The 14849-nt window shown below is 40.2% G+C and overlaps 1 protein-coding gene across 4 annotated transcripts in view; it reads left to right on the top strand.

The window, feature by feature from the left end:
• The window catches only part of IGF2BP3 (insulin like growth factor 2 mRNA binding protein 3), an 89757-nt gene that overhangs the window by 25914 nt on the left and 48994 nt on the right, over nucleotides 1-14849 (top strand). For all 4 annotated transcript variants that reach the window (XM_081147800.1, XM_081147797.1, XM_081147798.1 and 1 more), the window contains exon 3: nucleotides 7152-7200. In XM_081147800.1, coding sequence (XP_081003926.1) covers nucleotides 7152-7200 — 49 coding nt within the window. The remainder of the gene's footprint in view (nucleotides 1-7151; nucleotides 7201-14849) is intronic.

Below are 14849 nucleotides of genomic sequence, written 5' to 3'. Positions count from 1 at the left end.
TTGTAGATTGTTCTTAGACCACCCTTGGGGTGTCATCCCTCCCTGTGCAGTGGACAGGACGGCATACTTTTTCCTTTCCTCCACCCAGTGTTCAGTTCCCATCTGGCAACCATCAAAATGTTCTCTGTATCTATGAGTTTGTTTCAGTTTTGTTTGTTTGTTTTTTAGATTCTACATAGAAATAAAATCACATGCTATTCATTTAAAGAGCTAATTATTAACTATAAAACAAAGGATAGGTATAATTATACTTTAAATATTGTAATTATTACCAGTAATTAGCAATATTGAATTTGGGCAGGTTGAGTGAATTCCATTTTGGGCATAGATTGAGTTGGTTGGGCACAGCTGGAATAAACATCTGCAGCCAGTAGATGTTTTCACCTTTTGGGTTGAACATGCAACCTGTCACTTTTCTGAAGTTATTTGATGTGGTTACATTATTGATTGGATTATAAGTGGAATCAGTAAGACTGAATATAGAATATAGTGAAGTTAAGAGGACAGACTCTAGAGCCAGAATGCCCAGCTATAGATTCAGACCCTGCCACACATTAGCAGTGTATACTTGGATGAGTTCAACTTCCACTTTTGTTTTTCTGTCTCTAAAATGCTGACTGCAAGGGTTAAATGAGATAATAGACATTGTCTTAGGCAGTTTGGGCTGCTATAACAAAATATTGTGCACTGGGTGGCTTAAACAGTAGATGTTTATTTCTCCCAGTTCTGGAGTCTGGGAAATCCAAGATCAAGATGCAGGCACATTCGTTTGGCGCTCGGTGAGGGCCCTCTTTCTGGCTTGTAGACAGATGATGCTTTCTTGGCTGTAGGCACAAGTGGTCTTTTCCTCAGTGGGTACCAGTGAAGAGAGCTCTGGTTTCTCTTCTTAAAAAGACAGTAATCCCATGATGGGGGCTCCACCCTCATGACCTCATCTAAGCCTAATGATTCCCCAAAGGCCCTGCCTCCTAATACCTTCACATTGGTGTTTAGGGCTGCAACAGGAAATTTTTTTTTGGGGGGGGGGCACATAAAGCATTTCTTATTTATATTCTTGTTTATACTCTTGTCAAACTTTGCAATGGAAGAAAAGATGCAAATGTCAAAGACTTTTGGTAAAAGCCTAGGAATCTAAAATTTGAATTGGAAATGATCATTGTGGACACATGGTTTGTTTCTCTTTCAAACATAATGTATATTTTCTAGCTCTGATCTAGGAGCAATGACCAACCCAGTAACAGTGAGCACCTTAGTGGCCAGCTTGAGTCTCTATGTATTATTTTTGATTAAAAGGGACCAGTGCTCCATGTAGATACGGCTGATTGCAGATGGGGGCAGGAAGTGTACAGGTTGAACGTGGATTTATCATGTCATAACAAAGCAAAAGAGCTCTCACGTTACTAGAGCTGTGTCAAAAGTTGCAGGAGCCAATGTGAAGAGGCTTCCACTGATGGGCCAAAGACAGGGCAATTTGAGCATCAGAAAGAATGAATGCAATGGATTGATACATACAAAGTCTCTGTGAATCCATGAATTTATAGTGATACTGAAAAAAATTAACATTTGGCCAGCTTTGCACAATGCCATGGCACCAGCGGAAAAATTTGAAATAATGATGTCTTTGAGCTCCTGAAAAAGGAGATTGAGATGAGGACTTGCATGAAGTTGATTTATTTTGGAGATGATTTCAAGGAGCAAGAGTGAGGGGACAGGGAGACTGAACTGGGGAATGAGGAAAAGCCATTGCGGGGTACTTGACTGATTGGCTGGCTGGGGTACTTGACTGATCGGCTGTAAGGAAATGGGGCCTTAGAGAAAAGTGTGGAATGCCTCCCCGCTGGTAGCCTGCAGCGTTTATCTACTGGCCCCCACCCCCGGCCTATAAATTGCAGGTTATCTTAAGGGCTTCATCCCTCCTATGCCTCTGGGCTGCTTGTGTATTCTGACACTTTGGAGAAGCCCCGAAGTAAAAAGGCAAAGGTGTATGCTTAGAGGTGTATGCTTAGGGGTGGAAGGAGGAGGACAGCTTCGGGGGTGTGTGTGTGTGTGTGTGTGTGTGTGTGTGTGAGATCAGAGGTGAGTGAGGGGATGGCACAGGGGCATGGAACTGTCTCTGCAGAAGTGAAGGAAATCCTGTCTTTACTGGACATACTGTGCTTCCGAGTATCCAAATATTTGATAAGGGAAGGTTGTTCTTGACGGAAGAACTCCAGCTTAAACACAGAAGGCATGAAAGAATGAGACCATCAGTTCTCCACTTTGAATGAAATAATGGTTATTTCACAACCAGAGATAACCGAATCTCCTCATGGAGTGCGAAACAGCCCCTGTGACGTATTATTGACTCTCTTAACAAAAAAACCCAAATGGAGTCTTCAGATCTAAGTACCACTTTTGCGGGGGACAGAGGAACACATTAAACACCGCTATGGGGCTTTAATTAGCAAAATCCAGGTTTGGGGGTTTTTACCCCCAAGTAAGTGGCAAGAAAAAAAGGGAAATGTTTAGATTATGACACTAGTGTCATAATCAACCAAATGCTATGTGTGTGGACCTTGCTTGGATACTGATTGGACAAACAATTGTTAAAAAAAAAATTTGTTAAATCTTGGCAATTTGAACACTGACTAGATTTTTAGTGTGAAGTTTTGTTCATCTTTAAGGACTTGATAATAGTATTTTGTCTACTTAAAGTCGTTTTAAGAGGTTCCCAAAAGGTTGCTGGTTCGATTCCCAGTCAGGGCACATGCCTGGGGTTGCGGGTGTGCAGGAGGCAGCCAGCCGATCGATGTTCTGCTCTCACATCGATGTTTCTCTCTCTCTCACTCTCCCTTCCTCTCTAAAAGATCAATTTAAAGAAATCTTTAAAAAACAAAACAAAAGAGATACTAATACTTGTCATTCTCATGCCTTTTATTTATAAATTGGGGGTCATGGTTACATTCTGGGAGGCACTACCATGGGAAACTTCAGTTGTCTTACTCTGGTAAGTGGGTTCATAGATGTTTTATGTTTTATAATATAAAAAATTACACAGCATCGTGCATCAAATTCAACATAGTAAACAATTACTAAAATGACAGAGAGAAATGCAATGGATGAAATTGGGAATGAATGAATGTACAGGATTTATGACCTGGACCACCAAATGAATGGCATGAAAACAGTGAAGGGAAACTCTTGTCTCAAATAGACCTAAAAAGATATCAGTTCTACATGTGTGCATCTCATTAAGATCTTGATGGGGACAAACCAAGTGTAAGAAGATAGTTATTAGGCAATTGGAAATAGAGTGGATATCTGATATCAAGGAATTTTTGTTACTTTCAGGCACAACAGTGGTGGTGTGGTTAAGTTTAAACAAAAAAGGTCCTTTTATAGCTCTTTACTAATGTACTTCAGCACGACTGTGGGACTTGTTGGTACAGGAGTGAGTATAAACAAGGCCAGGTGATCATACTTGGTAATTGAAGCTGGTATGGGCGTATGGAGGTTGATTTTATTCATTTATCCGGTGTAGTGTCACTGTGAAAATTGCTCTGAAATCAACTTAAATCAGTCCCATTGATTACTAAAGCTCTTGAGGGTGCCCTTTGGAGTCTCTATGATCTTCTCTGTTGGCTCCTTACCCTGTAATTTAAGTTGCTTTTAATAAATAACTAGTATTGAAGTTTCATGGTAAGATTTCAAGCACAGAGAATGTTAAACTTTACCTCATTTTTCTCTCTGGACTTGGATGTCTCTGGTGGGGGGGACACCCTTAAATTCTATATGATTAACTTATAAATAGTGTTGGAGTTGCTTTTTTAAATAACAGTAATTAAATCAGTATTTTCTGATTTTTGCTCTCAAGCTTAAGTAAGGCAGCTCTCAACTCCCCTTATAATTTTTTTTAATGTTTTTTTTTAATTGACTTTAGAGAGAGGAAGAGAGAGAGAGAAATATCAATGTGAGAGAGAAACATTGATCCATCAGTCATTGCCTCTCGCACGCATCCCGACCAGGGATCTAGCCTACAGCCTGGCATGTGCCCCACCAGGACTCGAACTAGCTACCTCTCAGTGCCCAGGATGAGGCTCAGCAGAGACACACCAGCCAGGGCACTCATCTTGTAATTTTTAAGAAAATCATTGGAAATGTTAGTTGTTTCTGGATGGTGGATCTGTGAGTCTTGTTTTTCTTTCCCTTCTATATATTATAGCCAAATTTAATTTATTAACTGAGTGCTTCCTGGTTGCCAAGCACTGTTCCAGGCTCTGAATACAGCAGTAGATGTAAGCCCCTGCTCTTATGGATTGTGTCCTATCACTGCTACTTTGGTGTGTTTTAGGAAGAGATGAAACATCAACTTATTTTGCTGATTGCACTTCAGTGATTTGGTAATCATAGAGTAGAAAAAAATACCAATATGTAATCTACTGACCCTTAAGTATTTAGAATCAAACTTAGATATAACAATTCCGAAAGCTCACATGGGAAAGGGGTGCTCAGAGAAGCAGGTGATAGTGTCTTAATTGTTTACCACCAGCTTGGTAAGTACAGCTGAGTGAGGTGGATTTTCTCTAGTGCTTTCCAAGTCAGGAGTTTGTGTTTCTGTGCTGGATGATTGGAATTCATGCCTTTTAATTTGGAGCCTTTTGACTCTTATGCCGGTGAGTGGAGCTTGGGGTTAGGAGCCAGAGGTGAACTGCAGAGTTTAAGGTTACTTACTGGGTAAAAGGACAGTTCTTTTCTTTTCCTCATTTCAACATTGTTGTTCATTTGTATTGCTTCTGTTTTTAGTGGTATTGAGTATATTTCTAAATGTTTAAAAAATTTCTTTCAAATTAAATTGATTGGTGTAATATTGGTTAATAACATTACACAAATTTCAGGTGTACAAATTATAATACAACATTTGTAGGAAGAAAATTTTTGCTGTAATAACACTAGCTGTATGAAAAAAAATTTAATGTTTGTCTGAAATGAAACTTGAGAGAATCAGATAATGGGAACCAGCCAGCCATTTAAGGGAAATAATTATTCTGGAATAACATCCAATTAGTAAATGGGTGTTGGATGTACATTTTGAAGAATGCATTGGGAAACATGGCTAATGGATTACTTCTGATGTACAGGAGATGGCATTCTACTTAAATAATTTATTGGGAGTCCTGTGAAGTGGATATTTGTTTTTATAATATGAATAATTACCTGCTAGTTGACCAGAACTCTGTATGTACATTTTCATGTGTACTTCTGGGAAGATTTCTTGGTAACATAGACCCAGAAGAATGAATCCAGAGGTAATAAACGCTTAGTTTCTCAACATTGTGCTGCTGATTCTTACTGGGTCACATGTTTGATTAAACAGATTAGTACTTGCATATCTGTAGTAATTCTTACTTCCTTGGTTACCCAGGGTAAATATTTATACAATGTGAGTAACATTTCTGCTAACTAAGGCGATATATAGCAGTTTTGAAATCTGTGGATTAGAAATCCTTGTGTTAGGGTGTATTTTTAAGGCTTTTGTAGAAAATGAAACTTTATACAAGGGCAGAGATATAGTACACATCCTGCAACTTTGACAATTATTAGTTATTTTGAAACAAATCCCACACTAGCATTTCATATGTAAATTGAGACTGGGTGGTGTTTAAAAATCTTTTTCTTAAATTGATATTCTCATGACCTCTTTGGTATATTGCTCCTGGTGATTACGCTTTGTTTTTTTGTCTTAAAAATAATGTAAGAATGTTTCTTGTTCTAGATTTTATGATTACAAACGGGATGTACCTGAGTTTGGTTATTACACATATTCTTCAGAGCTTCCTAAGGGACAGGTGGTCTCTGTGGCATTTATTTCATCTCATGCTTTGGGGGAAATAGAAGGGACCAAGTACTGGGCTGTGAATCTTGTCTAAGCTGGTGTTCTGCTGTGGTGCTTCAAAATAAGTGGATTATCTGACCTGGAAAGGAAGACTGGTTCTGATCCTAGAAGTTAAGTAATTTATGTCACTTGAGATGTCAAGCCTAGTTGCTAGTCGTCTTTTTTTTTTTTTAAATAACTAGTTGATTATAAATTCCTTTGCCTTCTACTGGGGGATTGGTGTGTGGCATCTATGCTAAAATCTCATATAATTATTGTCCTGTCCCTCCCCTCCTCTCCCCTCCTCTCCTTCCTCTCTCTGTGTTGAAGAAGGGATAGAAAAAGAGAATGTGTGTGTGTATATAGTAGATATTATTATATACAATATATGGTATACTATGTATGCATGTTTACATATGTGGCATTTGAACTAAGGTGTTTTGTTTTTTTAATGTTTTCTGTACCGTGGACTCCTTTGGTGGCCTGAAATGTATGGACCTCTTAGGATGTTTTTAAATGCATAAAACAAAAAACATAGGGTTATGCAGAAATCAATTACTTTGAAATAGTTAGCAAAATGGTAAAACTCATAATAACATGTGCTTCTTGACATAAGTAACAAGTTTTCGGCAACACATCTAAATTTCACAGTAATGAATGTAGGTGATATTTAAGGATCTGCAACAACTTAATGTGATATGAAAAGAACGGATTTATGTTGATGTCAAAATTACAAGTAGTGTAATTATACGGTGGTTTAATGCCATCATTTATGATTGAAAAGAGGAACTAAATTTCAGGGCATAGTGAAAATAAATATACGACCAGTGCGTGTGCACACACACAGATACATACACACATTCACATTCACACTCATACTCACACTCCCCCCCCCCTGCAAGTTCCCAGAATTCTATCCATGGACCCCTTGGCTGCGATCTCTGATTAAGAACATTCTGCTTTAATGCGTTGGGTCCTGCAATGCTTAATGTGAGGTTAAAGGGTTTGAACTTAGAATATAGTCATCAGATGAAATGTGTTTCTAACATTACCTCTGCCGGTTTTAGAGACTTTTATTGTAAAAATCCATTACAATCTAATGATGCTGGTTCTCCAAATGGTCTCAGTGACTAACTTCGTCTCTTTTTCCTTCTTGGGCTGCGTTTTCTTATTGTATATTGGTTCGCAGCTGATATAAAATTAATTCAAGTCATTTATAAACATCCATGTTGGCTATTAATGTCTTTTGCTTTTATATGTTTTTTTTTTTCTTTTAAAATACATTTTAATTCTTCTGCAGGATTCGGAAACTTCAGATACGAAATATCCCGCCTCACTTACAGTGGGAGGTAAGAATTTCTATATTTAAAATTAAGATTTCAGTATCTAAGCCTATTGATAGTTTTTCCAAAGGTTTTTCTCCTTCCTCCAACTCTGGTGCTAGGACAGATTTTTCTCTTTTACAGTTTGTGCCTTGCTGTGGACTTTTCTTTGTAAGGACACACTGTATATTTTAAAAATTGCTCTCTGAGATACTTATTAAAAAGTTTAAGTAGCTTCTTGGGTAATCTTCCTCATTCAGTCTCATCCCAACAGAATATTCTCATTTGAGGTCTTTCTGATGAGTTTGCCAATTGTATTTAAATATGACGTGCCCTTCTTGGCAAATATTTTAAAAAGACAAATACTTGCTGTTTATGCTTAATTTAAAAATGTCACTCTGCTTTCTTTTGCTCAGATGGTGGCACTGTGGAGACTGGGCATAAACACAAACTAAATATTTAGCACAGTTGATTAGCCTCTGTCAGCAATTTTCAAAGGGTAATAAATGATGTCATGGTGAGAATTTGAGACACCAGTGGTTGAAGAGATAAAATATCTGTGGACTCTTCCAGATGATGAAACCCGAAAGTTCTTAAAACCTACCTTAGAGAGGTGTTGCAGGGAAAACTGCGCAGCTCTTATGTATTTTTAATATAAAAATCAAGAATAACTAGCTTCTTGAGTTTCACATTTGTCTTCTAAAATGACAGTTTGATGAGTCACTAAACCAGAACCTTCATCAAAATGCAAAGTATGGTTAAAAGATTTCTTTAGTGGTGAGTTGAGGGAAATTGGTCAGAAGTCTGACTTTCCAAGGTCTCAGTTGGGTAACAAATCATTTATGCTCAGAATATTTTGTACAGCATTCATACTCAGAACAATATTATTTATTGAGTTTAATCTTTGTAGGAAGAGTTGGTTCTTTGGTATATGCTTGAATATTTTTCAAGCTATATAATGCATAAAAAGTATATTTTATAGATGGAAACAGTGTAAAGTTCAATGCATTTTCCTCTTTTAGATTGACATTTGTTTAGGGAATGGAGTAGTTTGGAGGATGGGTCCCCAAATCAAAAATTGTGGTTTGATCTCTTTGTTTAACATTTTGTTAAATATGATTTTTCTGCTTGTGCATGGTAGCTTTCAATGAAAGAGTCAAATGGTGGCAGCCAGTTTTAACCAAGTGAATTATTAGAGTAGTGGTATGTGGGATACCAGCAGGTGGCAATTTCCTTTTAATTCTTTCATAGTATCTCTTCAGATTTAGATTGTGGTGGCTTCTTAAGCATTTAGTTTATTGTATTTTTGGTGGCTTTTCAAGCTTTTAGTTTATTGCATTCTTATCGTGGGTAAAATCTAACCTTATTCATGAGACTAAATCTTTTTTTTGCCGTATCTAACTTTATTTATTTATTTACTTTTAAATATATCTTTATTGATTTCGGAGAGAGGAAAGAAGAGAGAGGGAGAGAGATAGAAACATCAATGATGAGAGAGTCATTGATTGGCTGCCTCCTGCACGCCCCCGACAGGGGATCGAGCCCGCAAACTGGGAATCGAACCCCAATCGCCTGGATCCTAGGTCGATGCTCGACTGCTGAGCCACGCCCAACCGGGTGCCGTATCTAACTTTAAAAAAGAAAATTATTGATTGATTTTTAGAGAGGAAAGGGGAGAGAGAAACATCAATTTGTTGTTCCACTTACTTATGCATTCATCGGTTAATTCTTGAGTGTGCCCTGACCAGGGATCGAACCCGCAACCTTGGCTGTCGGGACGACACTCTTAACCAACTGAGCTGCCTGGCCAGGGCTGCCATATCTAACTTTTTTATTTCATCCCCCCCCCCCCATAGTACTTTAAGGTAAGGTGAAGGGCAAATGTGGGCACAGAGGATTCACATAATTAAGCCATAACACATACTGAATTGTAAGAAGTTTAGAACTAGACTTTGAAACTCTTGACTTTCGCCTTAAAAAAATTTTTTTTAAATGATTGTTTGAAATATTGATCAACAACAGAATTTTCTGAGGGCTTGTTAGGAGTAGGGTAAGGAAGAGGGAGCTTTCCTTTCCTTAAAGACTCGAGTGAACGCCGTCTGTTACTTCCTTTCTGAGACGAGTCACCTTGTATAACTGTTATCTGTAGACACTGGGTTGCCTAAATGTTTCACTGAAGCGTTTTGGGCAGATACAGATATGGGGAAACTAACTTTCTGAAGGGTCTGCTGTCAGAGAATTAGGTAGGTTTGTTTTTCCCCAAATATGTGGAATATAAAAGAGAGATTGAAAAAACTTTTTTCTCCACCTGCCACCCCCTTGCCTGAGGAACTTGAAGGGTAGATTTTTAAAAATATATGTTTTAATTGATTTCAGAGAGAGGAGGGGAGAGGGAGAGAGAAACATCAGTGATGAGAGTAATTGATCAGCTGCCTCCTGCACGCCCCCTGCTGGGGATGGAGCCGAAACCCTGGCGAACCTCGACCTCCTGGATCATAGGTTGATGTTCAACCCCTGAGCCGCGCCAGCCGGGCCTGAAGTATAGGTTTTTGGTGTGACAGGAACTAGAACAGCCCTGACGGCCGGCACTTCTGGATCCCGGGAGGCTAGGGGAGGTGAACTTGTGTGATGAGGAACGAGGGAACACCTTCTCGGGAGGACAGCATGCAGGTGGGGCCAACAGAGCCCCAGCAGGGCCCTGACCTTAAACACCTTTGAGAATACTTTTTTAAAGCCTTACTCGATGTCTCAGATGGGCCCCATTTTCTAAATTTAAGGAAAAAAATATATTTTTTTTTGCGTTTAAAAAATAAATTTCCACCAGGCCTGGGTGACTCAGTGGTTGGGCATCGACCTAAGATCCAGGAGATTGGGGTTCGATTCCCGGTCAGGGCACATGCCCGGGTTGCGGCCTCGATCCTCAGTCGGGGGCGTGCAGGAGGCAGCTGTTGTTTTTTTCTAATCCTGTTGTCTTACTACTGCTCTCTCATCAAAATAATCAAAATTCCCAGTAAGTACTCACAAAGTGTTTTAAGCGGTACCCTCTCTAAAAGAAACGTAAGATCCATTAATTATGTACATGAAGTGTCAGAGTAAAGGGCAAGTTAGGGTCTCATTTTGGGGTCAGGTGATCAGAGTTGAATGATGTTTCTGGAGAGTTTACTGCGTGTAGAACAGCCTGAGCTATGGAGTTGGTCATCTGCACCGTGAGGCTCCCCAGGCTGACAGGGCCCTGACATGCTCATCCCCGGAGCCACTATATTTTCTGAGGCAAAGATTTGACTGTGGTCTGACAAATACTTCTGAGGAATATATACTTTAAAATCACAATCTTGGTAGAAAATTGAGAATGTATGTTGGCTTTACCTCAAGGACTGAATATCCAATTTTTCCTGGACGTAGCTGAGCTGAGAAGATGAGCGTGTTGGGAAGAAACTCTCGGGAGGTTCCCGCAGTGTGAGACCCGCTTCTGCCACGTGTGTGGTCTGGTGTGTGATTGACTAAAGGAAGCAGAAGCTGTCTTCTGGGCTAAACACGGGAGTCAAGGCGGGGGTCGGTTCTTCATAACTGCAGCATTCTCAGATTGCACCCAGGCTTCTGACATTCATGAGTTGGTCTCTGGTGGAAAGCGACTAACCAGCACACTAAAAATGAAAAACCAAAGCTACAAATTGGAAGTCGCAGCATAAAATACTGTGTGTGGTTTGTTTTTTTTCTCAGAGCAGAGTTACCTTAATGATTTCTTTTAAAGGTCTTTTTGGTGCTTCTCTGTGAGCTTGAAGCAATTTTTGGAAGTAACTGGATGTTGTAGGAAATCTTAAAAGGCTCTTCCTTTGTAGGGCCAAGGGACCGCCCTAATAGAACACTTTATTTGGAGCTCGGCTTCTTAGTTTTGAGCCCAGCTCCTAGTAACCGGTTTGGAGAAAGCTGACCTAGGGTATAGGGAATGTCAGAAAGCCCTTGGCCTCCTCCCTTCATGATTAAAAGAAGTTGATTCCTTTGTAGCTTGGTGGTGGGGATCGGCACATTAACGGTGAGATGTGGTAGGGAAAAGCCCCAGAACCTCCCTGTCCGTCACATTCAGGCTCATCACGCTCAGCCTTGGGAAGGAAGACTAAAGCTTTTAGGAAGATGCCCCCGTTTCAGAACACAATGAAAGGCGCATTCTAGCTAAGGTGGAACCCTCAGAATGGATATTTTCTTGTGAGACGAGGCAGGTACTTACAATGGAGAAATGACATGATCCACGTTATATCGAGAAGAATGCTTAATGAGGGTGAGCGTGGAGGTCAGAAACTTCCAAAAGCTCATTAACTCCTGCTTAAAGCTGCTAACATCTCGATGAAGTCTGTTATTTTTTTTCCGTATGCGCTCTGAATATAGTAAGAGATCAATTACAGGAGACCTCCTGGGTGTACTAGGAAGTAAAAATAGCAGTATCGTTGAGATAGGTGCTGGCAGAAGAGACCAAAGGAGCTTTTATTTAGAAAGAAAGAAGGAAGGAAGAAAGTAGGGATGCCATGTGATCTGGTCTGGGGGGGACGGGGTGATAGCATAGCTAATATACAGCCGTTCAAGGAGAGCCCTCATAGTGTAACACTTGGGGCGAGTGTGTGCTGAGCATTAGAAGACTGTCTTGAGATTAGGGGGAGGCGGAATGACTTTCAAGTGAAGAGATTTAGGCAAGGGCCGTGGAATCTGTTAGGTGTAGTCCCTGGTGGATGTTGACCTTTTTTTTTTTTTTAAATATATCTTTATTGATTTCAGAGAGGAAAGGAGAGGGAGAGAGAGAGATAGAAACATCAATGATGAGAGAGTCACCGATCGGCCGCCCCCTGCACGCCCCCGACTGGGGATTGAGCCCGCAACCCGGGCATGTGCCCTGACCAGGAATCGAACCCCGATCGCCGGGATCCTAGGTCGATGCTCAACCGCTGAGCCACGCCTGGCCGGGCGGATGTTGACGTCTTGAAGGGGAGGAACTGTCACTCATGTTCCTTGTCCACATGCTGATTCTTGTTGGGTGCTCTGGTCAGATGCTGTCTGGCTCATGGTGAATATGTGAATTACTGCCAAGCAGAAATTAGGTGAGACCAAAGCATTTAATAATTATTGACAATGTAAAGCTAACAATATGAGGGGCTTTAACTCCATCACATAGAGAAGGACATCTGCAGGAACAGTGGGGTTGGCATTAACCACGAACTGATCAAGAAGTCACCAGAGGCGTTGATGTTGAATTTTAGAAATAACCCATTTAAAGGTTGCCTTCTGCAGTAGGACATCTTGGAGTTGGAAATAAAATAGTAGCTTATAAACAGGGTGTTCTGGGTGGATGCTTTTCAAATTTTTCTCTTTTCTTCAAAGGAGATGGTATGGCTGAAGCCTGGTGTGTGCATATAGATAAAGGCAGAGCTCTTCAAAGGTAGCGTAGAACCCTGCCTGGTGGTTCCCTGTTTGGCCTCCAGGAATCCTCTGGGGAGGTTTTGCGGGACTCTGAAAATCACTGAGACATCAGTGAATTTGAATGAACGGTTGTTAGAGGTAGTTGATCTTGACCAAATAATTTTGCAGGAACGTAACAAGCAATTTAAGGAGACGATTGATGCATGGCCTGACTCTGAGCACTGGCTCATAAATAGCTGACATTTAGTAAGCACTTATGTACTGGGTGCTGGATTAACCCATTTTATCTCCACAAGAGTCCCATGTCCCCACTTTACAGATGAGGCAGCTGAGGTACAGAAATGTGAAGTAACTTGTGCAGGGTCATGCAGCTGAAAAGTGGTAGAGTTTCTGCTCTTACTCAGGTTCACACAGAAAACAACCCCCAAAGGCAGTTCCTAGTTCTTGTAATTATCATCATTAATTTGCTTTCAGCATACCTCTGGAAGTTTCACAGTGAACCCAATACATACCCCCCCAGGTCTGGAGGAAATATGTGGTTATGAGTGATCAATGGACTTGGATAGGTTATTTGGGGAAGTTGTTGGTAAACTCTCCCTTTTAGAGAACTGTGGTCAGTAGAGTTCTTTATGCATCGTTGCTCAGGGATGGGTTGGACTTTGCCTCATTAGAAATGAAAGGTGTGCAGGGGATACCAGAGCTGTATATGAGTGGTGTAGGAGGCAAGTATTTCTGCTCCCAAGCTGTCACCTCCCTGTGTTTACCATGCCCTTGCACTATGATGCCTAGACTTTTGTCCTGTGCTTCCATAGTTCTTCTGAGATGGTCATCAAGGTCTCCGTGCCCTTTATTTAAACCTTCTGTTATGACAATAGAAAACATAAACACAAATAGAGAGGCTAATATAAGGACATTCAGTTTCAACCATTATCAATCAATGATCAGACAGTCTTGTTTATAACTCTACCCCTTTCACCCTTTTCCAGATTATTCTGAGGCAAATCCTAGACATATTACTTCACTTAGTAAGTACTTCAGTATGTATCTCTAAAAGATAACGTCTCTGTATTAGTTTGCTAGGACTGCTATAACAAAAGACCACAAAGTGGGTGGCTTAAACAACAGGAACCTTTTATCTCTCAGTTCTGGAGGGTTGAAGTCTGATAACAAGGTGTTGACACGTGGTTCCTCTGAGGGCTATGAGGGAAGGACCTATTCAAGACCATTCTTCACTCGGCCGGGTGTGGCTCAGCGGTTGAGCGTTGACCTGGGATCTAGGCAATCGGGGTTTGATTCCCGGTCAGGGCACATGTCCAGGTTGTGGGCTCGATCAATGACTCTCTCATCATTGATGTTTCTTTCTCTCTTCTTTCCTCTCTCTGAAATCAATAAAGATATATTTAAAAAACAAAAACAAAAAACCCCACTCTCTACTGATAGTGCCTTGGCATGTGGCATTCTGTACTTGTATGTCTAAATTTCTCCTTTTTATAAGGACACTATTTATATTAGGGACCATAAGAATGACCTAATTTTAACTTGATTATCTCTGTAAACACCCTGTCTCCAAATATGGTCACAATCTAAGGTACTTCATCATGACTTTTTGGGGGACACAATTCAACCCATAACAGTCTCTTTTAAAAATTCACACGTTAAATTAATAGTAACTCTCCAATAGCAAATCAAATCATTCGTATTTTCTTGATTACATCAATTTTTAAGAATGTGTGAGTCAGGATCCACACAGGATCTTTTTCAAGACATTTAATCAATAAGTTTCCACTACCCCAACTTTTTTTGTGTGCATCGTATTTGTTGAAGTTGGTTTATTTGCTCTGTAGAATGTTCCACACTTATAGTTTGCTGAATTACATTCATGTGTGATCCTTAATATGTTCCTCTGACGTTTGGGGGACTTGGATTAGACTCAGGTTCACTTTCTGTTTGTTACTTTGTAAGACAAAGTAATAAGTGGTTATGTATTCTTCCTTCAGGAGGGACATGATATAGTGTTTGTCTCTGTGATCTGAAATGCCATTGATCATTGCTGACACTCAGTATTGTGTGCCTGCAGGATGGTAATATTCTAGTTCTACACTGTCTACATTTATTGGGTGGGATGCATTTGTTAAGAGGAACTTGTCCTCATCGTGATTTGATCTCGCTAAGGTAAAGTTTGAGACAGGAAACATGCTTGATTCTTTCCATTTGTGTTCTACTTTGTAAATATGGTGCCTTGGCATCCTACAAGGATGACCAGTGAGTTT

Source organism: Miniopterus schreibersii, assembly GCF_964146895.1.
Source record: "Miniopterus schreibersii genome assembly, chromosome: 9".
Taxonomy (NCBI): domain Eukaryota; kingdom Metazoa; phylum Chordata; class Mammalia; order Chiroptera; family Miniopteridae; genus Miniopterus; species Miniopterus schreibersii.
Note: the sequence above shows the minus strand (reverse complement) of the source record. Positions and strands in the feature narration are given on the sequence as shown.